General features: G+C 37.4%; 1 protein-coding gene across 1 annotated transcript; it reads right to left on the bottom strand.

Moving 5' to 3' along the window:
• Positions 1–37: 37 nt before the first annotated feature.
• Positions 38–27,840, bottom strand: LOC144580053 (spermatogenesis-associated protein 22-like). The gene is made up of 11 exons (XM_078355016.1): positions 27,613–27,840; positions 27,172–27,351; positions 26,832–27,129; positions 24,912–24,983; positions 23,090–23,215; positions 20,836–20,896; positions 20,612–20,707; positions 9,524–9,872; positions 6,896–7,025; positions 3,559–3,656; positions 38–285 (listed from the first exon to the last, which is right to left on the bottom strand). Exons 1-11 carry the CDS (start codon positions 27,838–27,840, stop codon positions 94–96), a joined length of 1,830 nt encoding a protein of 609 aa, XP_078211142.1. The 3' UTR covers positions 38–93.

Below are 27,840 nucleotides of genomic sequence, written 5' to 3'. Positions count from 1 at the left end.
GAAAACAGTAGCTATAAAACTACAGAGATGGTAAATTAAGCAATAACAGAAAACTGCTATAATTTATGCTATTTAAACTTCCTTTATCCCTACTTAAGATTCATTTGTTACATTAACATAATACTGCATCTCAACATCTGCAATTTTGACAAATGCCTGTAAAGTTTTTTGTTCAGAAACAGATGCCAGTCCGACTGAAACACATTTGAAAATGTTCTTTTTCTGGTCATATTTGCCAACACATCTATGAACTCGGCCTCTAATCAGTCTTGGAAGTTCACGATCCTGTTTTTCAAAAAATAAATATAAAAAATTAATTTCTTCCTTTGAATTTCAATTTTTTAAAATATTGATACAATCAACTAAACATGTATCACCTCAAAATGCTATAATTCTTTCATGTGAGTCAGGGCCCCAATGTTGACAAGACTATGACAGTTATTTGCATATTGGTGCCCTGTAGCAGAGGAGAGACCCTCACTTGGTAGGGCTTTTACATGCTAGCAAGTTGTTGCTTCTTCAGAGACTGAATAATTCCCAGGGTAACAACACATGAATTACCAACTCTTATGTCAGATTCTCCGAGTTCCACTTTCAGTAGGCAGCAGACTAGGTGATTCCAAACAGCTCATCAGATAACAGCAATTAGAATAACTGGATGAAATGTTTTGTTAAAAATCTCCCAGCTGGGCATAGTGGCGGATTCCTGTACTCCCAGGACTTTGGGAGGCCGAGGTGAGTGGATCATAATGTCAAGAGATCAAGACCATCCTGGCCAACATGGTGAAACCCCATCTCTACTAAAAACACAAAAATTAGCTGGGCATGGTGGCACACACCTCTGGTCCCTGCTACTCGGGAGGCTGAGGTGGAAGAATCTCTTGAACCCAGGAGGTGGAGGTTGCAGTGAGCCAAGATTGTGCCACTGCACTCCAGCCTGGCAACAGAACAAGACTATGTCTCAAAAAAGAAATCTCCTTGTGGCCAGGCATGGTGGCTTACACTTACAATTCCAGCACTTTGGAAGGCCAAGATGGGTGGATCATGAGGTCAGGAGATCAAGACCATCCTGGCCAACCTGGTGAAACCCCATCTCTACTAAAAATATAAAAATTAGCTAGGTGTAGTGGTGCCCACCTGTAATCCCAGCTACTCTGGAGGCTGAGGCAAGAGAATCACTTGAACCCAGGAGGCAAAGGCTGCAGTGAGGCAAGATTGTGCCACTGCACTCCAGCCTGGCAACAGAACAAGACTCCATTTCAAAAAAAAGTCCTCATAAACATCAGAGAGATATCAAAACAGTGAGGAATTACAGAGACCCACTCCCCATCTAGAAGAGTATGGGAGTCTCAGATGAAACCTGATTTGGGGGGTGCTTTCTCCCTGAGATATCTGCAGATTACAGAAAGCCAGTTGAGATTCTAAGAAACTGAGCAGAGCTTTCAGACTTGTATACATGGGAAACAAGTCTGAGGCCCCCAAAAAAAGAGATTCTAGTAACCACGCCAACTTTGACCCAAGGCTTACCATTGGTACTCAATAGTGCTATGTCTTTAGAGACAAGTGAATCAGAAAAAGATTAGCAATCTCCAAATCCTCTCAATTATGAACAAAATTAAAGCCTTTTGAATTGCTTTCATTAAATAGTCACAAAAAGCACTAATTATAAGGGAAAAGATTAAAATGAAAAACTTCTGTTTGTCAAAAGCCATCATTAAATGTGAAAAAGTGAACCACGTGTATGAGAAAATATTTGCAATGCACATTATGGACAGAAAACTTATTCCCAGAATAGTTAAAAAAAATTTCTAGAATCAGTAAGAAAAAGACAAATAACTCAATAGAAAAAACAGCAAGATGCCCAAACAGACTTTACAAAAGAAGATATCTAAATAGCACATGAAAAGGTAATAATTCTCATTACTCCCCAGAGAATTATAAAGAAATAACACTCAACTTACTCACCAGAATGATTATAATAAAAAAGACTGACAATACTAAGTGTTGGTAAGAATACAGAGGAACCACAACTCTCTTACATTGCCTGTGAGTATTTAAATTGACAAAATCCTCTGAAAAATTATTTGGCAATAACTACCATATTTGAATATACACATGATCTATGACCCAGCAATTTTACGTCTCGGTATATATCAAACAAAAATGCATGCAAATGCATAAAAGACATAGATAAGAATGTCCATAGAACATTACATGTAACAGCAAAAATCCAGAAACCCAAATCCCCACCAACAGTGATATAGAAAGCTGTGGTATATTCATGCAACACAATATTATACTTAGCAATATAAATGAGTGAACTGCAGCTACACACAACATGGATGAATTTTACAAACTTTGTCAAGTAAAAAAAATCAAATATTTTAAAAGATGTACTGTATGATATTATTTCTATAAAGTTCAAAAACAGAATTGATGACATTAAAAGCCAGGCTAGTGGTGACTTGTAGGTAGAAGACAAGAGGTAGTAAATAGGAAGAGGCACAAAGGGGTTTGGGGGTGATGGCAATATTCTATTTCTTAACCCGGGTAGCATTCACTTTGTGATACTTCCTAGAACTGTAAAGTTATGATTTTTATTCTTTTCTGTAAATGTTATACTTCAATAGCAAAGTTTTTTTAAATCAGACTAGATAAAAATAATACTCATTCAAAATATTATAGGAATTGACATGACAATTATTCCTTGATCACCTGCTATGTGTCATGCACTGTATATTCATGTTTCATCATTTAATCTCCATAACAACCTTTTAAAATAGGAATTTGTTTCCCCATTTTATAATTTTTTTTTCAAATCTGAAATTCAAATAATTTAAGCAGGTTACTTAAGGTCATAAAACTAGTAAATGCTGGAGTAAATGCTAGAATCCAAGTCTGATTTCAGAATTGAGGACAATTTCAGAACTAAGGTTAAACTTTTACAAAGTATGTAGTTCTATACAGCCTCAATGTATATAGGTGTGCAGCCTCCTTTGCAATTTCCAGACTTCTGTCAGCAACCCAACTACTTTCAGTTCCCTAAGCAAGTGAAACTCTCTCTTGGCTTCATGTCTTTGCATATGCTGCTTCCTCACGTTAGACTACATCCTTCTTTCCCTCCCCAACACATTTGGCTGAGTTGATTCTTACTAGTCCTTAAAGATCTAGGATAAGTTACCACCTTCTTTAAAAATCTTTCCCTGATCTGTCACACCTTTTCTACCTACTTCTTCAGCACCCTGCACATACCTAGTTCCACCACGCCATTCACCATACCACCGTGTAACATTTCTGTACCATTCTACCTGGGATTACAAACTTTTTGGGAGCCATTTACAATTTATACCCCACTTTATATCCCTCATATCCAGCACAGTACCTGGCACATAGAAGGCTCTTCATATTATACAAATAAACAACTTTCATATCAGAACTAACACCAAACTGTTGAAAGTACTAAATTGTTAACAGAATTTTTATTTCAACTGAATTGTAGCCTGCACTTTTATATTTTGTTGACATAGGCTTTGCGAAGACTACTTTAAAAATACTCACAATTTCATAAAATACACAAGGCAGAGTATTTTTCCCATCCCTCAGAAGAAAAGTCTTTGAATAATATAGGCCAGGTGTAACAGCCGAATCAAGAACAGCTAAGCAATATTGAAATGGGGGAAAAATAAATGTTGGTAAATTGCAAATAAAATTTAACAAAGTTGATGTTTAAATAACTATTCATATCATTTATAGTTTGTATACAGTAATAATAAAGAAGACATTTTAAGAAGGGAAGATATTTCTCAGGCAGTTTTATATGAAGGAAAACAAAATTTCTGACTCTCTCCAACTTAGGAACAGATCATATGCCAAGCTCATACAATTGATAATAAACAGCCATCTGAAACTTTTTCCTTAAAATGTGCAGTATAGAGTGGTTAAATCCCCAGAACAGTCTACAAGATTATAATAATAAAATGCACAGGTATAACAAATAAGCATCATAATGTAATGAAAAAAGAAACATTGAATTAGAATCAGGAGTCAGGTGTTGAAGTCCCAGGTCCTTCAACTTACTAATATTTTGTGACTTTGAGCAAACTGAGTTTTTAATTTATTTTCATTATACACATTTAAGGTATACAACATATTTTCATATATATTCATATATGTATATATATAAAATCAGTCCTACAGCAAGCAAATTAACATACCCACCACTGTCCATAGTTATGCTTTTTGTGTGTGGTAAGAGCACCTGAAAATACTCTCTTAGCAAACTTTTAATATACAGTACAGTAATATTAACTATAGACTCCTCTGCGCATTAAGTCTCTAGGCTTATTCATCCTACATAACTGCAAGTTTGTACCCTTTGACCTACATCTCCCTATTCCCTCCTCCTTGAGTAAATTGTTTAACCACTTTCAAATCTGTTTCTTCACCTATAAAATGCAAATTGTAATTCATGTTTATCTCAAGAAACTATTATCAAATGACAGCATTATTCATCTATTTAATAACCATCTACTGAGTTATTTTGAGGCTGTCCTCCATTTCTTCTAAAAAAGACCCAGTTATCCTTTAGAAAAATTCCATTTTTAGCCACATGATTTGGATAGGATTTGTCCCCATCCTCAGATCCAGGAGTGAACTGTGAGTGACTTAATCCAATCAGCATATTTTATTACTCAACTACACAGTTCAGGGTTTCTGTACTGGGTGTGTTACATTCAGAAATGATTATATGCAAAGACTCATTTGTAAGTCTCTAGGAAATAGCAACCAGAAGAAAAACCTAAGAATCTGATAGTGTGGCATAAGAATGCATAGTCTACAGAAATTTAATAATCAACTTGCTACCATAAGGGGAGCGTCAGAAGCTTCTGGAGAGACTATAGTGTGGAGCCTTAAGATGAAGCCAACACTATGACTGGCCAGAAAGATGGAGATAAATCACTGCACCATCTCTTGAGCAGCTAGATCAAGCTTTGCCTAAAGTCAAAAACCCAGCTGCTTTTCAGTTTCATGAATAATTCTCTATTATTGTTTAAAAACCACTAAAGTTGTTTTTTTTGGGGGGGGTGGGGGGACTTGCAAATGAAAAGGACTTCCTATATACTGTGCAGTGTGCTAGACATTAAAGTCTAACAAAAAGGAAGTATCTACCTTAGGTAAGTTTAGAGTCTAGCCTAGAACTCAGGATTATTAAAGCACTATGAAAGCTAATCAACAGGTATAAAAGCATGGAACCCCTTCATTTCCTGGTAAGAATGTCTACTGCTGTCTATATTGGGTATTGTGATATTTTTAAAAGGATTATTCTGGAGGAACCTGAACAATTCACCAAAGAGAACTTGGGGAAATGAATGGAATTAGCACATCCTTTTAATAGGCTCAGGTTATTTCTAATATTTCTATTCTGAAAATGAGTTGAAAGCCAAAGGCATTCTTCACATAAAAAAAACCAATTTAGTGGGAAGTCCAACAGGGTTTAAAATATATGAAATAGACGTTCTACCTCCGACAGTATATTAGTTCTGACAGAAAACAGACATGAAACAGAATACCATCTGCTATCGCAGTTATATAGCTACCCGTAAGAACTGAACAAAATAAGAGCTAAGACAAGCTTCAATGTAGAGTAGTAACAGCCACACCAACCAGCTCAGAAATATGCTTCAGGCAAAATGAGTAGGACTTGATGAAGAATCCCTGAAGTATATGGGAGTTCCAGAGGCCAGAGGCATGGAAAACTCCAAAAAGCCAAAAGTGAAAACTGAACAAAACCAGCCTGGCCAACACCTTGATTTTGGCACTGTGATATCCTGAGTATAGAACACAGTCGGCCCACATGGACTTCTGATCTACAAAACTTGAGTTAAGAAGCGGGTGTGGTTGTTAGCTGCTATGTTTCCATTAATTTGTTAAGCAGCAACTGAAAACTAATACAGTGTGTTTACTCAGAGTCTGAGTCTCTATTGAATCCAATGTCACTTCACATAATAAAGCTTTTTCCTTAATGGTAACGAGAGAAACTGGAATCATTTTTAGGTGAAAGTTACACATGTGAAATGAATGCACTGATGGAAATCTGAGACACTGATCACTGCTTGCTGAGGTCTGTCGGGCAGACGTTGACTCAGTGACTTAGTACAGTGATTTGAGTGGGCTAGGGATGGTCATCAGCTGCCTTTAGAGGGCAACTGCAGCTAACTGACCACTACTCCTTATATATCCACATTTATATTTATATTTATATTTATATTTATATTTATATTTATATTTATATATAAATATAAGGAGAAGGAGGCTGTATCTTTCCTGCTGCTGCTGTAACAAATTACCACAAACTTAGTGGCTGGCTTAAAACAACACAAAAGCATTATTTTAATGGTTATGGAGGTCGGAAGTCTATAATGAGTCATCAAAGCTGTGTTCCTTTTGGATGCTCTAGAGTAGCATCTGTTCCCTTAATTTTTCCAGCTTCTAGAAGATGCCTGCATTCTTTGGCTCATGGCCCCTTCCACCATCTTCAAAGCCAGCAAGGTAGCATCATTCAATCTCTCTGACTGACCTTGATGCTTTCTTGTATAAAGGACCCTTGTGATTACACTGAACCCACCCAAGTAATACAAGATAATCTTCCCATTTCAAGATCTCTAACTTAATTACATCTGCAAAGTCCCTTATGCCATAAAAGGTAGCATTCACAAATTTTGGTAATTATAATTATACCTACCACAGGGACTATTATTAAACTTCAGTTCTTTGAATATACTTTAGGGAGTAGCAAAAATCAGACTGTTTTATTTGAAAGAAAAAGGACTAATCAGACATTAAAACTTGTTGTTCAAATAGTATTACTGAAGTATTTTTGAAGTATTTTACTTACCTAATACTTCAAAAAGAAGTACAGTTTTCTGAACATGTTCATGCCAATACTTCATGCTTTCAATAACTGCAGAAATAATTCTTAAAGAATTGTCTTTTTCCTTAAACTGAACCTGATACAATGAGGTTTCCTTTTGAAAAAATAAAAAACAGCATTAGAAAAATATTTCTTTTTTTCATCATACTCATTTATCTTCTATGTAAAAATTCTAAGTCCTTATAATGGACAAATGTGTAAAAAGAACTACTGAAAATTTTAGTTACCTCCCTAAATTAATGCCATCATTACTCTATTGGAGGAGGAGAAACCAGGGTGCACTTGGAGACAACTAATCAAGAGGAGAATTATTTATATGGGCACTTGTTCACTCATTCATTCACCAAATATTTTAAAGCATCATATGCCAGATCCTGTGTAAAGCCATTCCTTTCTCTAATGCACTCACACTCTAGGGAAGGAGCCAGACACATTCATTCATTCATTTACTTGTTTCAGAAGTGTTTATTGGGCACCTCCTACCTGACAAACATAGCTATTAAGGAAGCATTCATGGACAAAACAAACAAGGTATCCACTCTCAAAGATTTTATAGTCTAGTGGAGAATTTATAAAATAAATAACATATAACAGAATGTCAGGAAATGTACTTTTTTAAGAAAAAAACACAAGGTAAAGGGAGAGAGAGAGAGAGAGATGGGGGTTATTATTTTAAGTGGGTTGTTGAATGAGGACAGAGGGAACAGCAAGTACAAAGGCCCTGAGAATGCAAAGTTCTTAGCATTTTTTAAGATCAACTAAGAATAAAGTGTGTTAAGATACCAATTTTCAAAGGTAGGGGGACACTCTCCTTTGTGAGGGTGAGGGTTGTGAAGAATACATAATGAAACTTTTCTTCAAAATACAAGTAGTTTCCTCCCTTTTCCCCCTCTTAACCAAGATCCTAACATGCCTCCTGTTGAAGATTATGGCCACAGTAAACCCCTGTTACTATGGTGATTATGTCATACAATTCTTGAGTGCAAGGAAACAAAGTTGAGAACCACTGTGAAACCTGCTTTATTTGTCTTTTTTCCAACAGAAAACAAAACACGCAAAAATAGATTTTACCCCAATGGCTTACGCTTTTTCAGACATACAGGCAGAACAAAAACTAACAACAGTAAGAAGCTCTTAGCAATCTTAGGCTGAAAGGACAAGAGGAGAAAATAAAAGTATCAAGCCCAGGAAAGCTATACTCATGAAAAGGCTGCATTATGCACTGACACAGCCACTGCTGGTGATAGAATATTTAAGACTGGAGAAAGTGAGAAAACTCAATCTTTCCTCCCACCCTTTGATGTCATACCAGTGACTCCTACTGGATGACCTCTAGCAAAAGCCAGAAGTAAAGAATCTCAGGATGATGTACTTTGTAGGACAATTCAGCCTTCCAGAATGGAGAAGGGCAGGTGAAGAATCAAGTGGGCCAAGAGGTCAGGGAGCAGAGATGAGGAATAACCAGCACAAATAATATATAAATAAAATTTACAAAGAATATTTAGAGCACTGAGCGTAGAGAGGAAGTACAGTTGACATACAGCTTTAGGGAATAATATAAACCAAAGCACAGAATGTATGCTATGTTTAGAGAATTGTGGTAAGTCCAAAGTGGCTGGAGCATTGGACAATTAGTAAAATATGAAATATGAGGCTACAAAGGTAGAATAGGACAAGATCATAAAGCAAAGGTCATAATACGTTGATCATAAAAAGAACTATGGACTGCAGTGCAAATCTAACCTGCCGTCTGTTAGTGTAAATGTTTGCTGGAGGACAGCCACGCACATTCATTTACATATTGTTTATGGATGCTTACAAGCTACAGTGGCAGAGTTGAGTAGAATTGAGTAGCTGCAACAGAGACAGTATAAACCATAAAGCCAAAAAATACTTACTAACTGGCCCTTTAAAGAAAATGTTTGCTCACCTCTGTTGAAAAATACTTAGAATGACATATGAAGAGCCTGGGTAACTTTATCAACAGTAGATAAACTATCATTATCTTTAAAATGAGTATAAAGTGAAAGTCAAAAATCCAGTAGAAAACTCTAAAGTCTGAAAGGAAGAGGAGCAGCCGCTCATATCCTCTAAAAAAATATTCTGGAAACTAACATTCACCCATTTCAATGGAACTAAATATTTATGCTAATCAAGTAATGTATGTCATGGAACTGATTTCAGATGCTCTTATCCCTGTAAATTTCTAAATATTTACCTCACATTTTAAAAAATGTGAATAGGTCATTAATTGATGTTTATTTATTTATTTATTTATTTATTTTTGAGACAGAGTTTCACTCTTGTGACCCAGGCTGGAGTGCAATGGTGCAAATCTCGGCTCACCGCAACCTCCGCCTCCTGGGTTCAGGCAATTCTCCTGCCTCAGCCTCCTGAGTAGCTGGGATTACAGGCACGCACCACCATGCCCAGCTAATATTTTTTTTTTTGTATTTTTAGTAGAGACGGGTTCTCACCATGTTGACCAAGATGGTCTCGATCTCTTGACCTCATGATCCACCCGCCTCGGCCTCCCAAAGTGCTGGGATTACAGGCTTGAGCCATCGCGCCCGGCCTAATTGGTATTTAAACATTTATCTTCAGAGTGTTTTCTCCTGGAAAATCATCCAACAGTTGTTTCTTATATTGATTTTGTTGAAAATTGGGCTTAAATGTCTGTAATGCACTGTTTTTGTCTAGCCCTCTCATTGTGGAACCAGATATTTTTGATGAATGTGTTGGTCTAGGTAGCTCAGTTTCTTTGTTGCGAGATAAGTTAGAAGGTTCAGGCATTCTTAACTGTTTTTGTTGCTGAGCTCCCAAACTCATTGGACAGGAATTTTTTCCGTCATTTGCCACTAAGTTTGTTTGTTTACACTGAGGCCTAAAATCATTTTCATTCCAAGTTTTCAAGTTGGTAGTTTTGTTGCCATCTTTGTAGCTGTAATAGTGGGGAAAAAAAGAGGATTTGTTTCTATAAGCTTTCTTAATTACAAAAAAAAAATTAACTTATATGGCAATTTATTATTTAGAAAGCACTTTATAACTACTAACTACTTAGAAATTCCAAATACATCACAACAACCCTACAATATATTATCTCTCTTTCTAGATGAGAACACTGATCCTTAATGAGGAATTAACTTGCCCAAAGTCATACAGCAAACTACTCACAAGTCTAGAGCCCGGGAAATACAAGATCTCCCAACTCAGAGTAAGATTTTGAGGACATTTGCATACTTCTTTATATATTCAAAATTTTAAAATTTTCTACAAAGTAAAATTTTAAGAAGTTAAACTGTGGCTTATCAATGATTTTAAATCACAAGGAGAATACATACAGGCAGGATGGATAGCTATTAATACTTGATTAGAAATTTTGTGCTTTTACTATGTAGCTTAAAAGCCCTATAATGAATTAAGTGCAGGATTTGCCAGCAACATTAAGTGTGTTGTATCAGCTGACCAGAACATTATGTTAGATGCAAATGAGGCCAAAATCAAAAGCATAATTTCTGAGCAGGTTAGTTAGGAGTTCCACAGGAAATAAAACTAGTCCAAGTCACAAATTCTTTTTCTGTTTGTTTTCTCTCAGAGACAGGGTCTCGCTCTGTCACCCGGGCTGGAGTGTAATGGCGAGAACACAGCTCACTCTAGCTTCAATCTCCCAGGCTCAAGTGATCCTCTCGCCTCAGCCTCCTGAGTAGCTGGAACAGGTGAGTGCCACTATGCCCAGCTAATTTTTGTTATTTTTTCATAGAGACAGCGTTTCACCATATTGCCCAAGCTGGTCTCAAACTCCTGGGCTCAACTGATCCACCTCCTTGGCCTCCCAAAGTGCTGGGACTACAGGTATAAGCCACCATTTCCAGCCCACAAATTCTTAATTCTCAATAATTTTCCTGGAAATACAAATATCACAAGAGGGCGACCAATACAACCCACCCTTTATTTAGGTAAATAATCCAAGAGAGGTCCAGGTATACTACTGAGCAGGAACAAATTCAAATTTTATGAGGCCTGAAGCTTGTATAATTTAGGAAACACTGTTAATTGGGTACAAAGTTAGTATATAATAATAAGAAAGCAAAATTATAACAATTTAAGTTATAAACACCACAAACATCACAATACTTAGAAAAAAATATTATTAGAATTATTATTAAATTAACTGCCTGATACCCCTTTATAGGAAGTTTTCCTACATTAATCACTTCTTCATATGACAATTTTATAATATTTTTTGGATTCATGATCTCATTATGTTGCCCATGTCAGTCTCAAACTCATGGGCATAAGTGATTCTCCTGGCTCAACCTCTGGAACAGCTGGCACTACAGACATGTACCACCACACCCAACAATTTTGTAATTTTATTTTCAATAAAGAGAAGAGAAACAGTTTCATCTTTCCTCTGTCTCACAGTTATAAAAATTACGTTTATTATTCATGGTCTAGAAAAATTTATTTCAGCTTTACAACTCTCTATTGGTAACAGCACATTAGTAGTAATATCAAAGATCACTGATCACAGATCATAACAGATATAATAATAATGAAAAAGTTTGAAATATTGCAAGAAATACCAAAACGTGACATAGAATCATGAAGTGAGCACATGCTGTTGGAAAAATAGCATCTTGCTCGATGCAGGGTTACCACAAACCTTCAACTTGTAAAAATGCAAATCTGTGAAGTGCAATAAAGTGCAATATAATGAGATAAGCCTACATAAAGAGGATTTGACTGGATTAGAGATCCAACTGTATGCTGTCTACAATCAACTCAGTTTAGATTCACAAGACACATAAAAGCTTAGAATAAAGGGATGGAGGGCCGGGCGCGGTGGCTCAAGCCTGTAATCCCAGCACTTTGGGAGGCCGAGGTGGATGGATCACGAGGTCAAGAGATCAAGACCATCTTGGTCAACATGGTGAAACCCTGTCTCTACTAAAAATACAAAAAATTTAGCTGGGCATGGTGGCGCGCGCCTGTAATCCCAGCTACTCAGGAGGCTGAGGCAGGAGAATTGCCTGAACTCAGGAGGCGGAGGTTGCGGTGAGCCGAGATCGCGCCACTGCACTCCAGCCTGGGTAACAAGAGCGAAACTCCATCTCAAAAAAAAAAAAAAAAAAAGGGATGGAAAAAGATATTCCATGCAAACGGCAACCAAGTAAACAGAGGTGGCTGAGTTTATGTCAGACAAAATAGACTTTAAGTTAAAAGTTGTCTCTAAAGACAAAGAAGGTTATTATATAATGAAAATGGGTAAATTCAATAGGAAGGTCTAAAAATTATAAATATATACACATCCAATATCGAAGCTCCTAAGTATATAAAGCAAATATTGACAACCCCCTCAAAAAAACTGACAGCAATGTAATAATAGAAACAAAGCTCAATACTCTACTTTTAATAATAGATAAATCATCCAGACAGAAAAATCAGTAAACAGTGACCTTGAATAACACTATGGATCAAATGGACCCAAAAGACATACATAGAATTTGCCACCCAACAGCAGAAGACTACACATTCTTCTCAAGCACAGATGGAAGTTTCTCCAGGATAACTCCCATGTTAGGTCACAAAATCAGACTTAACAAATTTAAGAAGATCAAAATCATACCAAGTATCTTTTCTGACCATAATGGTATAAAACTAGAAATGAAAAACAGCGAGAAAATGGAAAAATTCACAAATATAACAACACACCCTTGAACAACCATTGATCAAAGAGGGAATTAAAAGAGAAAATTTTTACATTGTCTTGAGACAGAAACAAAACACAACATACCAAAACTTATGGGAAAGCAAAAGCAGTGCTAAGGGAAGTTTATAGAAATAAATGCCAAAGTAGAAATAAAAAGATCTCAAATAAACATCCTACTTTTCACACCTAAAGGAATTAGAAAAAGAGTAACAAACTAAACCCAAAATAAGCAGATAAAGGAAATAAGAAGACTAGAGTAGAAATAAAATAGAGAATAGAAAAAAAAAAAAACAGTAAAACTAGGCTGGGCACGATGGCTCATGCTGCAATCCCAGCATTTGGGAGGCCGAGGCAGGTGGATCACCTGAGGTCAGGAGTTGGAGACCAGCCTGGCAAACATGGTGCAACCTCATCTCCAATAAAAAATACAAAAATTAGCCAGGCATTATGGTGGGTGCCTGTAATCCCACCTACTTGGGAGGCTGAGGCAGGGGAATCACTTGAACCTGGGAGGAGGAGGTTGCAGTGAGCCGAGATCGCACCACTGCACTATAGCCTCCAACAGAGTGAGACTCTCTGCCTCAAAAAAAAAAAGACAAAACTAAGAGCTTATTTTTTGAAAAGATAAAGTCAACAACCCCTTACATAGACTAAGAAGAAGAAAAGAGAAGCTTTAAATAAATTAAAGAGGAAAGATAAAATGGATTTCTCAGAAGTAAAAAAGATCATAAGGGGCTATTATGAACATTATATGACAACAAATTAGGTAACAGAGAAGAAACGGATAAATACCTAGAAACATGCAAACTACCAAGATTGAATCAAGAAGATGTAGAAAGCCTAAACAGACCAATAAGAAGAAGATTACAGAAGTAATCAAAAACCTCTCAACAAAGAGAAGCCCAGGACCAGATGACTTCACAGTGGATTCTATCAAACATTCAAAGATAAATTAATACCAATCTTTCTTAATTCTTCCATAAAATAAGAGGGAGTACTTCTAAATTCATTTTATGAGGCTAGCATCACTATGATATCAAAATCAAACAAAGACACTGCTAGAAAACTACAGACCAATATCACTAAAAAACATAGATGCAAAAACCCTCAATAAAATACTAGCAAGGAAAATCCAACAGCACATCAAAAAAACTACCTAATGAGTACTCTGCTCACTACATAGGTGAGGTGACAGGTTCCATACTTTAAACCTCAGCATTAACAATACTCCCATAAGCCATGAGCGATGGCTCAAGCCTGTAATCCCAGCACTTTGGGAGGCCGAGGTGGGTGGATCATGAGGTCAAGAGATCGAGACCATTCTGGTCAACATGGTGAAACCCCATCTCTACTAAAAATACAAAAAATTACTGGGCACGGTGGTGCGTGCCTGTAATCCCAGCTACTCAGGAGGCTGAAGCAGGAGAACTGCCTGAACCCAGGAGGCAGAGATTGCAGTGAGCTGAGATCACGCCAATGCACTCCAGCCTGGGTAACAAGAGCAAAACTGCATCTCAAAAAAAAAAAAAAAAAAAACTCCCATGTAACAAATCTGCACATGTGTTCCCTATATTTAAAGCAAAAGTTGAAATCTATTTTAAAAAAATTACACACCATGATTGACTGAGATTTATTTCTAGGATGCAGAGTGGTTTAATATCGCAAATTAATAATGTTATACACCACAGTAGCAGAATAAAAATAGATGCAGAAAAGGCATCTGACAAAGTTCAACATCCATTTAGTTTACTCTCAAAACAGTAAGCACAGAAGGAACATACTCCAACACACTAGAGGTCATTTTCAAAATTCCCACAGCTAACATCACAATGGGGAAAAACTGGAAGTTTTTTCTTGAAGATATAGTACAAGGCAAGGATGCCACTCTCACCACTTCTATTACTGGCTGGGCATTCTAAATATGAAACTCCAAAATTTGAAATTCTCCAAAATTTGAAAGCTTTTGAGCAACAACATGAGGCTCTATAGAAATGCTCATTGAGGCATTTCAGATTTTGAATTTTCAGATTTAGGATACTCAACTGGTAGGTATTCTGCAAATATTCCAAACTCCAAAAAAATTGGAAACATTTCTGATTCCAAACATTTCAGGTAAGGAATTCTCAACTTTTCTTGAAAGTCCTAGCCAATCAATTAGCCAAGAAAAGGAAATAAAAGGAGTGCAAATTGGAAAGGATGAAGTAAATGTCTCTGTTTGCAGATGGCATGATCCTGTATGTAGAAAACCCTAAAAACTCCATTAAAAAGCTGTTAGAACTAAAAAACAAATTTAGTAAAGTTGCAGGATACAAAATTAACATACAAACATCAGGAGCATTTCTTTACATCAATAACAGATATCCCAAAAGAAAACCAAGAGAATGATCCCACCACAATAACATCAAAAAGAATAAAATACTTAGGAATAAATAGCCAACATGAAGAAAGAGCTATACACTAAGAAGTATAAAACACTGATTTTAAAAAAAGACACAGAAGAGAAAATAAATGAAAAATCCTGTGTCATGGATTTGAAGAATTAATATTGTTAAATATCCAAGCTACCCAAAATGATCTACAGATTCAATGCAATCTCTATCAAACTTTCAATGATATTTTTCACAGAAATAGAAAAAAAATCCTAAAATATTAAACCACAAAATACTTTGAATAGCCAAAACAATCTTGAGAAAGAAGAACAAAGCTGCAGCCATCACACTTCCTTATTTCAAATTATACCTGAAACCTACAGTAATTGCCACAGTATGGTACTGGTATTAAAATAGCCACATAGACTAACAGAACAGAGTAGAGAGCCCAGAAATAAACCCACACAGTTACATGTAATTGATTTTCAACAAAAGCGAGAAGAACACATAATGGAAAAAAGATAGTCTCTGCCACAAATGGTGTTGGAAAAACTGGGTATCTACAAGCAGAAGAATGGAAGTGGACCCTTATCTTACACCATATACAAAATTCAACTCAACATGGATTAAAGACTTAAATGCAGAAAGTGAAACCATAAAACACTTAGGAAAAAACATAGCGAACAAACTCCTTAACATGGGTCTTGCTAATGACTTTTTAAAATATGACACCAAAAACACAGTCAACAAAAGCAAATATCAACATGTGAGACCTCCATCAAACTAAAAAGCTTCTGTACAGTAAAGAAAATAATCGATAGAGTGAAAAGCCAGTCTACAGCATTGGAGAAAATTCTGGCAAACCACATATCTGATAAGGAGTTAATATCCAAAATATTTAAGGCATTCACAGAACTCAGTAACAAAAACAAGTAACACAATTTTAAAATGGGCAAAGAACCTAAATAGACACTTTTCTAAAGAAGACACACAGATGGCCGAAAGGTATATAAAAATGTGCTCAACAACACTAATCAGGAAAATGTGAATCAAAACTACAATGACATAGTATCAATTCACACTTGTCAGGATAGCTCTCATCAAAAATTGAAAAGATAACAAGCGTTAGCAAGGGTGTGGAGAAAGGCAATCCTTGTACACTCTTGATGGGAATGTAACTTGGTACAGCCATTATGAAAAACAGTATGGAAGTTATTCAAAAAAATTAAAAACAGAACTACTATATAATCTAACAATCCCACTTTTGGATATATATCCAAAGGAAATGAAATTAGTATCTCAAAGAGATATCTGCATTTTCAGATTCATTGCAGTATTATTCACAAGAGCCAAGAGAGCCAGGCGCAGTGACTTATGCCTGTTGTCCCAGCACTCTGGGAGGCCAAGGCAGGTGGATCACCTGAGGTCAGGAGTTCGAGACCAGCCTGGCTGACATGGTGAAACCCTATCTATACTAAAAATACAAAATTAGTTGGGCATAGTGGTGCATGCCTATAATCCCAGCTACTCAGGAGGCTGAGATAGGAGAATCACTTGAACCCGGGAGGTGGAGGTTGCGGTGAGCCGAGATCACATCATCGCACTTACATTGTCTTGTCGCCATTGCTTGGGCAAAAAGAGCGAAACTTCACCTCAAAAAAAAAAAAAAATCCAAGATATATAAACAATCTAAGTGACAGATAAATGGACTAAAAAGTATGTCATGAAGAAATAACAATACTATTTAGACATTAAAAGGAATAAAATCCTGCCATTTGTGACAACATGGATGAACCTAGAGGATGTATGCTAAGTGAAATAAGTCAGACACAAAAATAAAAATACTGTATGTGCCTACTTATATGTGAGATCTTTACAAATCAGACTCATAGAAGTAGACAGGAGAATAATGGTTTCCAGAGGGGAAGAGGTGAGAGAAATAAGATGATGTCAGTCAAAGGGTACAAAGTTATATAGGATGAATACAATCTAGAGATCTAATGTATACCATGAGGACTACAGTTAATAATACTGTGCTATACAGATGAAATTCGCTTAGAGAGTAGATCTTAAGTGTTCACACTACAAGAAAAAAATGGTAATTATGTGAAGGGATGGATATGTTAACTGGCTTGACTGAAATAATCAGGTCACTATGTTTATGCATATTAAAATATCAGGTTGTACAACTTAAATACATATAGTTTTAATTTAAAAAAAAAAAAAACTTTTTTTGAAACAGGGTCTCACTCTGTCTCCCAGTCTAGAGAGCAGTGGCAGGATTTCAGCTCACTGTAAACTCCACCTCCCAAGTTCCAGTGATTCTCCTGCCTCAGCCTTCCGAGTAGCTGGGATTACAGGCACGCACCACCACACCCGGCTAATTTTTGTATGTTTTCATAGAGACAGGGTTTCACCAGGCTGGTTGGCCAGGCTGGTCTCAAACTCTCAATCTCAAGCCATCTGCCCACCTCAGTCTCCCAAAGTGCTTGGATTACAAGTGTGAGCCACTGTACTCAGCCCTAATTAAAAATTTTTAACATAATAGAAGTACAATAAATATTCAACTGCAATCAGAACTATAACAAGGATGAGAGTGTCAAGAGAGTGTTCTAGAGGCAAATAAGAGTCCAGAAACATATTTCTCATATCTTTGGCCATCTTGAGCAAGTTGAAGGAGATTTAAAAGATTAAAAATTTAGTTATATGGGTATTGGGGGTCTGCCACCTCCTTTTATGAATTACTGACAAGTTATATACCATTTTAGATTATTAAACTTTTACAATAGATCTGTGTAACAATAATGGCTGAAAGATACGCTGTGCAATAAGAAAACAATACTGGGTGAATCAGCGCAATAGGCATTCTAAGTATTCCACCACATACAAACATGTTAAATATATTTGTGTATTTGTAAAATCCTTAATCAATGGTTTTCTTGGTGGTAATAGACAAGACAGCACAAACTTACATAAATACATCAAAACTGTATGTTTTATCCACAATATATACTAAGCACTGAAGGAAACTTAGCTGTCATCTAGTTCAACTTTTTTCCCATGGATAAAGATGTAAGACTCAAAAAAGGTGAAATGGCTTTTTTTCTGTTGAAAAATAAATAAATGGTTAACTCTGGATCAGTGCAACTATGAATAATTTTCTTTTTACCGTTTTTTCTAGAATTATTCTATTATTTCTATAATGAAAATAGTAAGTTACTTTAGAAAAAAAACTATACCCCAATATTCCTTTAAAATGTATGCATTTACCTGATCCTGTTTACCAGTTTGTGTTCAGTTCTCAGCTTCTAAAGCCTTCATCTCACTGAGCACAATAGCTTATGCCTGTAATCCCAGCACTTTGGGAGGCTGAGGTGAGGGAATCACTTGAGCCCAGGAGTCCAAGACCAACCTGGGGAACATAGCGAGATCTCATGTCTACTAAAAATTTAAAAATTATCCAGGCATGGTGGTGCACACCTATAGTCAGTCCCAGCTATTCAGGAGGCTGAGGTGGGAGGATTGCTTAAGCCCAGGAGTTCAAGGTTGCCATCATGCCACTGCATGGCAGCCTGGGCAACAGGGCAAGATCCAGTCTCAAAAAAAAAAAAAAGATTAAAAATTTTTAAATTTTAAAAGTTCTCATATCACCTCAAGTGCTCAACTGAGATTTCTTAACTACTAAGTAAGTGCAAGCTCAATTTCTCCTCAGAGTCTAAAGCCAATTGTAGGAGCTTTGGATACAATTTTACTAATTTACGATTTTACTAATCTACCCATCTTTACTAATCTTACTAATTGCCTATATCCTAATTCTGTGAATGAAATCTATATTGACAATGTGTCTAACATTGGAGTGTACTTTGTTCTTGAAAATTCCATGTCCCAAGGGAGTCTAGACTAGGCTGCTAGAAAAAAATACAGGATGCCCAGTTAAATTTGAATGTCAAATAAGCAACATATTTTTGATATAAGAATGTCCCAAATATTGGCTATAACATAATAATGTACCAAATATTGGCTATAACACATACTAAAAAATTAATGATTACCTGAAATTCAAATTTAACTGGGAATCCTCTATTTTTATTTGCTAAATCTGGTGATGCTAGCCTGCTCTCTAAACCTGAGGATTAAATCTTTAACTGGTTCAAAAGATCTTCAATAGATTACCAACCGCCTGTATGGATTTTTAAATGTTCTCTCTTCCCGGATTTTCTGTTGTATTCCAACAGTCTGACAGATCATGTATTAATTCAAATTGTAATATCCAATACTGGCTACCTGTCCAGATTAAAATCTTTTACCTAGTTTTCTGTCTAGAGCTTGTGAAAATGGATTTTCTTCTAGCACCTGAAGTTGGAACAATGTCTAAGAACCATCCCAAACCACTGAACAGGTCCAGTTTTAATGCCTTATTGTGAAGAAACTAATGGACTGGTCCTGGGGAAAGTAGCATGAATAATAAAATCAAAACTCTTTTTTTTTTTTTTTTGAGACAGAATCTCGCTCTGTCAACCTGGCTGGAGTGCGGTGGCACTATCTTGGCTCACTGCAACCTCCGCCTCCCCAGTTCAAGTGATTCTCCTGCCTCAGCCTCCCGAGTAGTTAGGACTACAGGTGTGTGCCACCATGCCCAACTAATTTTTGTATTTTTAGTAGAGACAGGGTTTCACCATGTTGGCCAGGATGGTCTCGATCTCTTAACCTTGTAATCCACCCACCTCAGCCTCCCAAAGTGCTGGGATTACAGGCATGAAATAAAGATATTATTTCAATGTATTTATTAACAACTATATAAGAAGTTCCTTCTTTAAAAAAATACAGCATCTTTATCTAATAAAAATAAGAATAGTATTAACTTCATATGGTTGTTGCAAGGATTACTGAAATAATATATCAAAGCACTTAACAATGACTGACATATGTATTTGGTGGTGTTTTCCCAGCACTTTGTTTCCAAAGTTATTTCCTTCAATATTGCCATTTATCCAAGGCTATTAAAGTCCAACCAAAAAAATCCATATTTTTTTCTATCAATTTTTTTCATGCTATTTAAACATTAAACTTTGGTCCATATGGCAAGAACCCTCATCATCTTTTGACCATCTTATTCACTCCTTGAGCCCCTACTGTTGCAGATGCATATGCATCTCAGCCTCCATTTTTCTTTCTTCTTCCATTCTGTTTACCTCGAAGCTGACTGTCTTACAGGATAAGAATGAGCACTCTCACTGGTTCTCGATTCCTACATATAACCAATACTAAGATATGATTCCTATGTATTGTCAATTAAACCATTAATAACCCATAAGCAAAATCATAAATTCATGGCAATAAAGATTGCCAGAAATTTCATTATCACATTAAGAATCTTTTGAAGCATAATCACTGTCAAATTTACATATTTTTATAGTTTTCCATGCATGTTCTTAAGTTCTTTTATAAAACATGATTAATACTGATATAGTTACTATTTATAGAAATTAAATGTCATTCTATTTAAGAAATGAAGAAGTAAAGGAAAAAGAAAAGATGATGAGAAAGACAGGAAAATGAGAAGGAACAGAAGAACAAAGAAATTTTAAGTAGACTCACCTCCAACCACTCTGGCTTCTTTCAGATTTTGATTGAACAGAGTTAAAGACAGAATCCTGACTTCTCAGAGGATGAGAAACTGAAGGTGGTATTTGCCTTTCAAGGAAATATGTCTTGTTAAATATTAATGGTTTGCTTTCAAATTGAGAAACTAAGATATACATAGAAGAATAACATCAGTCAGTAACAGACACACATCCATTGGTTTATATTTTTCTACATACCCAGTGTCCATTGTTTTTATTACAGGAGCCAACACTGGATTCATAGCTTCCCAGGCCCAATCTCAAAAGATATAAGTAACATAGATAAAAGTAAGATAGGTTGTATTTTTCAAAATAATAACTTCATACTTATTTAATTTGGGGGGTTTAAAAACTTGAAGGAGAAAAGAACTTGCATATACAAACTTCTTCAACAGTACTTTGTTGGAAAATTTGTCACAGCCTGCCTTATTAATTTTTATAGATGTCTTTCTTATCTATTATATTTTAAGCAAAAATAATTTAATCTGTATCTTTTCTACAATCAGTTCTAGTATAGTAACTGAAACTTTGTAACATGAATTTCATTTAATCCAATGTTTCTTGAACTTTTTAAATCCCACCAACAGAAAGAAATACATCATAACTCAGAACATATATACACATGGTGTGTATGTGAAACAGAGACAGAGAGATAGAGAAAGGAGGAAAAAGAATATAAAACTTCACCATCAAATCTTATCCTTAATATGTGTGATACACTGACAGTCATGTGTCACTTAATGACAGGGATACATTCTAAGAAATGCATTGTTAGGTGATTTTGTTGTTGTGCAATCATCAGAGAGCATGCTTATGAAAACCTGGAGAGTATAGCTTGCTACACACCTAGGGTGTAGTTATAGCCTATTGCTCCTAGGCTGCAAACCTGTGCAACATGTTACTTCACTCAATACAGGCAACTGTAATATAATAGTATTTGTGTATCTACACATATCTAAACATAGAAAAGATACAGTAAAAATATAATACAAAAGATAAAAACCAATACACTCAAGAGGGCACTTACCATAAATGAAGCTTGCAGGACTTAAAGTTGCTTTGGGTGAGTTAGTGATTAAGGGGTGAGTGAATATGAAGGCCTAGGACATTACTATACACGACTGTAGACTAAACACACCATATATTTAGGCTATACTAATTTATAAAAAACATAATAAAGTGTGCTATGACATCATCACAGCTACTATGTCACTAGGAGATAGAAATATCAGCTCCATTATAATTGTTACGGCACCACCATCACACAGGGAGTCCATCACTGACCAAAACATTGTTATGCAATGCATGGCTGTGTTTTCTATCCTACTCTACTTTATTCTCTTCTATTTCTTCTTTTTAAAGATCAATTATATCCCAGCCCAACTAATGGATCAAAACAAAAATTTTTTAAGAAAACAAAAATAAAACACTGATGTAGTCCTCTCTCTTGTCCAATACAGGAAAATTACTATTTCTGACAAATAGTAACGCTGGTCAGAGCCTGAAGCACTTCAGAAGGACACACATCATGAGATACAGAGGACAGCCTACCAATGACCTCTGAAAACTAGAACTAAAAGGTTATGTAAACTCCCAGCAAGGGCAACTTAGTTCATGTGCCAGTTGAAGCTATAAAGAAGCCCACTGGACAAAGGTGTGTCTTAGTCCATTTGAACTACTACAACAAAAAATACTTTAGAATGGGTAATTTATAAATATGATACATTTATTTCTCAGTTTTGGATGCTGGGAAGTCAAGGCCTTTTACTGTGTCCTCACATGACAAAAGGATCACACGGCTCCCTCACACCTTTTATAAAGTCACTAATCTTATTCAAGAGGGCAGAGCCTTAAGTACCTCCTAAAGGCCCCACATCTTAATGCTATCACACCAGCAGTTAAGTTTCAATGCATGAATTTGGGGAGCGGGGAGGATACACTGAGACCACGGAGTAAACAACCAACAAATGAATGAGGCAAAATGCCCTAAGAAGAGAAAAAGATGATGGCCAGTTACCAGGTATTTCCAGGCGTTTGCACTTCCTAAAATCTATCTATTTTTTTTCCATTTCTCCTGTGTTCCCATGTACACTTATCCCCACTCTTGAGACAGTTCATGTGTTTCCATTCTTTACCACCAAATGTGTAAGCTATATTATCCACATGTATTTTGAGAATGAAAAAATATTTTTTACAATATATGTTATTACTTTATTAGAACAAAGGTTCCAAATCTAAGATACTCCATTTAAATGCTAAGCCACCATTGTAGATAAGGAAACTCAAACTCCTGACCTGGAATGTTCAGAAAGAGCCATGTAATTTCCATATTTGGATAATGGAAAGAAGGAAAAATAAACTCTCTGTTTTCATTATAATAAAATAGAAAATACAATTTTATATAATCCTAGTTGGTATTTTGTGAAAATTTTTACCTTATTAATTTTCTTACCTGCAGGTAGAGGAGGAAAATCAAAATTGTCAGGAGTACTGATACGTGGATCATCTTTAAGTGGATTGGAAGTTAATGGCTGTTGGTTCCTCTTTTTCTGATTGAACAATGGAACAGGCAAACAGCCTAAATTGAATGTACCAATAAATTAGTATATAATAGACACATAAGCAGATCTAGTTGCAAAATAACTAGCATATAATATACATTCTAAATTTGCCTACTTCTATATGCTAATATACTTTTACATTTCTCTATCTTTGGATTTTTATTCTTTTTAAGATCCTGAATAGCCTCATTTGTCTCTTCAAAAACCTTTTCTTATTCTACCCTAACACTGTTTTAATTCCTCACATACGGAATTAATTCCCATCTCCTCCCTCATCCCCCAACCTTTCCAAATCCTTATCCATGTCCTGTGCTTGCCTATTACCATATTCACTGCAGGGGACCTCTGGAGTACAATGGAGGTGAGGAAGAACCAAGCTCTGAACCATGCTTTGAACAACAGTGCCATATCCTTTTGGGCCTTGGTTCTCAAAGCTTCATTGGATGAAGATTCATCTGGAATGATTAATATGCAAATTCCTAGACTCCACTCTCACAGATTTTATTTCAATAGTTAGCCTGGAACTCAAAACTCTGCAATTTTAACAAGTACCCCAGATGTCTGTAATTATATTTCTTTGTGGATCATTTTGAGAATTCCTTAGAGAAAGTAATAATATCTGGTCCAAATAAGAATAAATACTACTACCAATTCCTCCAGATAGCAGATCTAGGACCTCAAGTCAGGCTAAAAGTCACAAAATATAAATTTTAAAACTTAGGGAACTTGAAGGGGAAAGAAGTTCAAAATGCTTGTGCATTGCTATAAAGCAAGTCAGTAGAAGAATCTAGATAGGACCCAAGATTCTTAAATATCAGTTCAGATCTCTTGCCACTGTACCATTCTCTAACTGGTCATCATCAATTGTATTACAGGCAAATACAGACTCTCTGAAAACTCTCTGATTGAAGGCTGAGAGAAAGATGGGCTCTGGCATCAGACTGCCTGGTTCTGAATTACGACTTCAAAGTAGGTTTGAATTACAACTTCAGAGTATGACCTTGGGCAATTTCCCTAAACTCTTTGTGTCATTATGACATATACTGACAGCATAATGATTAGAGCATGGACTAGGAGCTGGATTCCTAGGTTCAAATGCTGATTCTGCTACATCACAGATTACTTATTCAACCTCTTTCAGCCTTGTTTTTCTCATCTGAAGAACAGAAATGATTATAATAACCTATCTCAGGGGATTGGTGTAAGGAATAAATAAATATATATAATTAATGTCTTGAATACAGTTAATCCACCATAAATAACAGTTACTATTATCTTCGTTATGCATCATCATTCCCCTGGTTCTCATCATCCTTGCCCTCTGTCTTTACACTAATGAACTGGGAAAGCAAAAGTGATAGGAGAAGCTATAAGACAGAAGTGCTTCTGAAAACAATTTTGGCAAGTCAGTCACAAATACAAACAAAAACAGATCTATTTCTTTGTTTCCAGTTTAAAAGCATAGAATAACTCAAGCACATCGAATTTGTAGGAAAAACACCAAAATAAATCCAAGAAGTTTGATTTTACTCCCATATCTACCACTAAATGTTTTGTCTTGAGTAAGTTATTTTACTTTCTTGGGCCTCAAAAGTAAAGAGGGTAGACTAACTGTTCAATCTATTTTAAAGTTATTTCCAAAACGTTACACCTATAAACTATACAAGCTTTACATGATATACAGAAAATTGTAAAATAAAAGTTGTTCAATACCTGCTGTACTTCGAGCTGAATTTTCTTTAGATTTTGCTTTATTTCCTTCAGTATTAAAATCTATAATTTTCCCTTCAGCATTCCAAATTTATGACATGGTCCCACTAAACCTGCAAAGAAATTTATAACTCATTTTGTCTCACCACAAAACCAAATCCTCAGCCCAGTAATTACTAAAATTAGGGTTTTAAACCACTTTCAAACCTGACCATGTAAATACTTTAGGGAGTCCCTTGCTTTCAGGAGTTTACAACATAATCCACTTCTCCAACCCTGTTCAAATTAAGTTATGACTAGAGCAGCTGTAACCTTGCTTCTGAAACATATGCAGATTTTTTCACACAGTATATGTAATTTATTTTAGAATCCAACACCCACAAAGAGAATTCTGAACCAGAACTACAAAGAGGAAAATGGACAACAGCATTGGCAAATATATATGCTTCCAAGACCAGGAAGGAAACACAGTATTTAGCCACTGGGAACATACTCCATGCCCCACTTTAGGACACTGTGCAGGTTTTCTGCCTTGGCATCAGTTTGAACTGCCTGGATTATATAATACCAAAGACTAAGTCCTCCTGAGATCAGGACTTCAAGACCAGCCTGGCCAACATGTGAAACCCCGTCTCTACTAAAAACACAAAATTAGCCAGGCGAGGTGGTGGGCACCTATAATCCCAGTACTTTGGGAGGCTGAGGCAGGCAGATCATCTAAGGTCAGGAGCTCACAACCAGCCTGAGCAACATGGTCAAACTCCATCTCTACTAAAAATACAATTTTTTTTTAAATTTAAAAACATATACAAAAATCAGCCAGGCATGGTGGTGGGCACCTGCAGTCCCAGCCATTCAGGAGGCCGAGGCAGGAGAATTGCTTGAATCTGGGAGACGGGACAGAGGTTGCAGTGGGCCAAGATCCCACCCTGGGCGGTAAGAGCCAGACTCTGGCTCAAAAAAAAAAAAAAAAAAAAAGACTAGCTCCTCCTTCATATCCAGAATAATTGTAATGATAAGTTGTGAGTCCATTTCCACAACTTCAACAAGTCAAACAAGTTTTTCCTTAGTTTTCTTCTTTTACAATACAAGTTCTCTTATAATTTTGCATGTTTAGCCCCTAATACATTTCAACCCCAATCTAATTCAACAAACACTTCCCATCGCATGAAGAGGCAAGATACAAACCCAAACCAGGTAACTTCTGTTCCAAATTCATGACCCAATGGGACAGACAGACACATACACAACAAAGCAACATGCGAGTCAGGCCGAGGTATGCATTTTCAACTATCGTGTGTAAAAAGAAAACTTGGGAAACACAAGGTCAGGTGCTGCCTCTGCTTTGTTCCAACATCTTGGGCTTGAAGCTGGGCCAAAACAGACCTTTTAGAAAATATTTTTGTGCTATCCTAGGAGCCAGGAAAGAGATTCCGCCACTTTCTCTACCAGCACAACTCACATCCTATATTTAGAGGGACTTACAAAGGCTAAGATGTTTTTTAGTATCAAACAAACAATAAGCAGCAGCAAAAATTTTCTTTTTTCTTTTTGAGATGGAGTCTCCCTCTGTCACCAAGGCTGGAGTGCAATGGCGTGATGTCGGCTCACTGCAACTTCTGCCTCCCAGGTTCAAGTGATTCTCCTGCCTCAGCCTCCCGAGTAGCTGGGATTACAGGCGCACGCCACCATGCCCAGCTAATTTTTGTATTTTAGTAGAGATGGGGTTTCACCATGTTGGCCAGGCTGGTCTCGAACTCCTGATCTCATGATCTGCCTACCTTGGCCTCCCAAGTGCTACGATTACAGGTGTGAGCCACCGCCCCGGCCAACAAAAATGTTTTCAAGTGTAACATTCTCCCCACAGGGACACTGATCCTGAGGGCAGGGACTCCAAGATGAGCAGGGACCCCCAAATCCCACTCATCTTGAGGGCAGAGGCCCCCAACCCTGGCTTCTGAATGGACCTAAGCGGCCTTAGTAAGAGGGTTGGTGGCCCTGGTGTGCAGAAGTTTGCAGACTGAGCATGAGAGCGCGCACGCACGCCCCCCACAAACGCCGCGGCCTCAAACGGCGGCCCGTTTTGGCTCCTGGCAGGGGCGTGAGAGAGGAGGCTCCAGTCAGAGCGGAGACGCTCTTCCAAAGGCCTCTCCCGACCCGCCCACGGATGGGGCAGTTTGGTATCTGCGGTCAATGCCTCGTCTTTCCCTTCTAGACCCTCCTGCCAACCCAACACACAACTTCAGCCCTCAGTTTCCCTCGCCTCAGACAACGGTCGTCCAGGCAGCCCGCTCAGTAGCCGCCGCCCTTCCCGCCCGCGAAGAAAGTGGGGCCATCCGCCGAAGGTAAGCGCCGTGCAGTGCGTAGGCGCCGCGGCCCGCACATGCGCAGAGGCCGCCTCCTCGGAGCAATGGCTTCTCCGGGCCCGCCTGGCCTCCTTTGGCTGGGGGAGATAACGTTAACGAACCTCCTTGGCGATCTCACACTGTGAAGTTCTCACACTGTTGGCGCAAGGTTGGCACCAACCCTTTAGAGTTTTGCCCAGAGAGGAGACGAGACTGTCCTGTGACTGGAGAGGCCGGGGGAGATCTCCTGCCCACCCGGCCTCAGCCCCAGCATCATCACAAAAGTGTGCCCTGCGTCTCCGCACCCCCTGGCTGTGTCTTAGGGCCCAGACATCCGTTTGTTAGATGCTGGTGGCCACCCACAGGGTGGTATCTGGCTGAATTTCTGGGTTGATCAGGGTCAGGGAATCTGAGTCCCCAGGAGGCTGGGGACAGAGCTGAAGCCCGGGATCGGGTGGCAGCCATGGAAGGTGGAGAGCGGTCAGCGAGGCAGGGTGCGGGGCTGCGGGAGCTTGCGGGACAGAAGGCGCCCGTGAACCGCAGAGACGGTCTGCGGGGGAAGCCACGTGGTGTGCGACCCTGGGCAT

This window comes from Callithrix jacchus, chromosome 17 (assembly GCF_049354715.1).
Source record: "Callithrix jacchus isolate 240 chromosome 17, calJac240_pri, whole genome shotgun sequence".
Lineage (NCBI taxonomy): Eukaryota > Metazoa > Chordata > Mammalia > Primates > Cebidae > Callithrix > Callithrix jacchus.
This window is presented reverse-complemented; position numbering and strand designations above follow the sequence as displayed.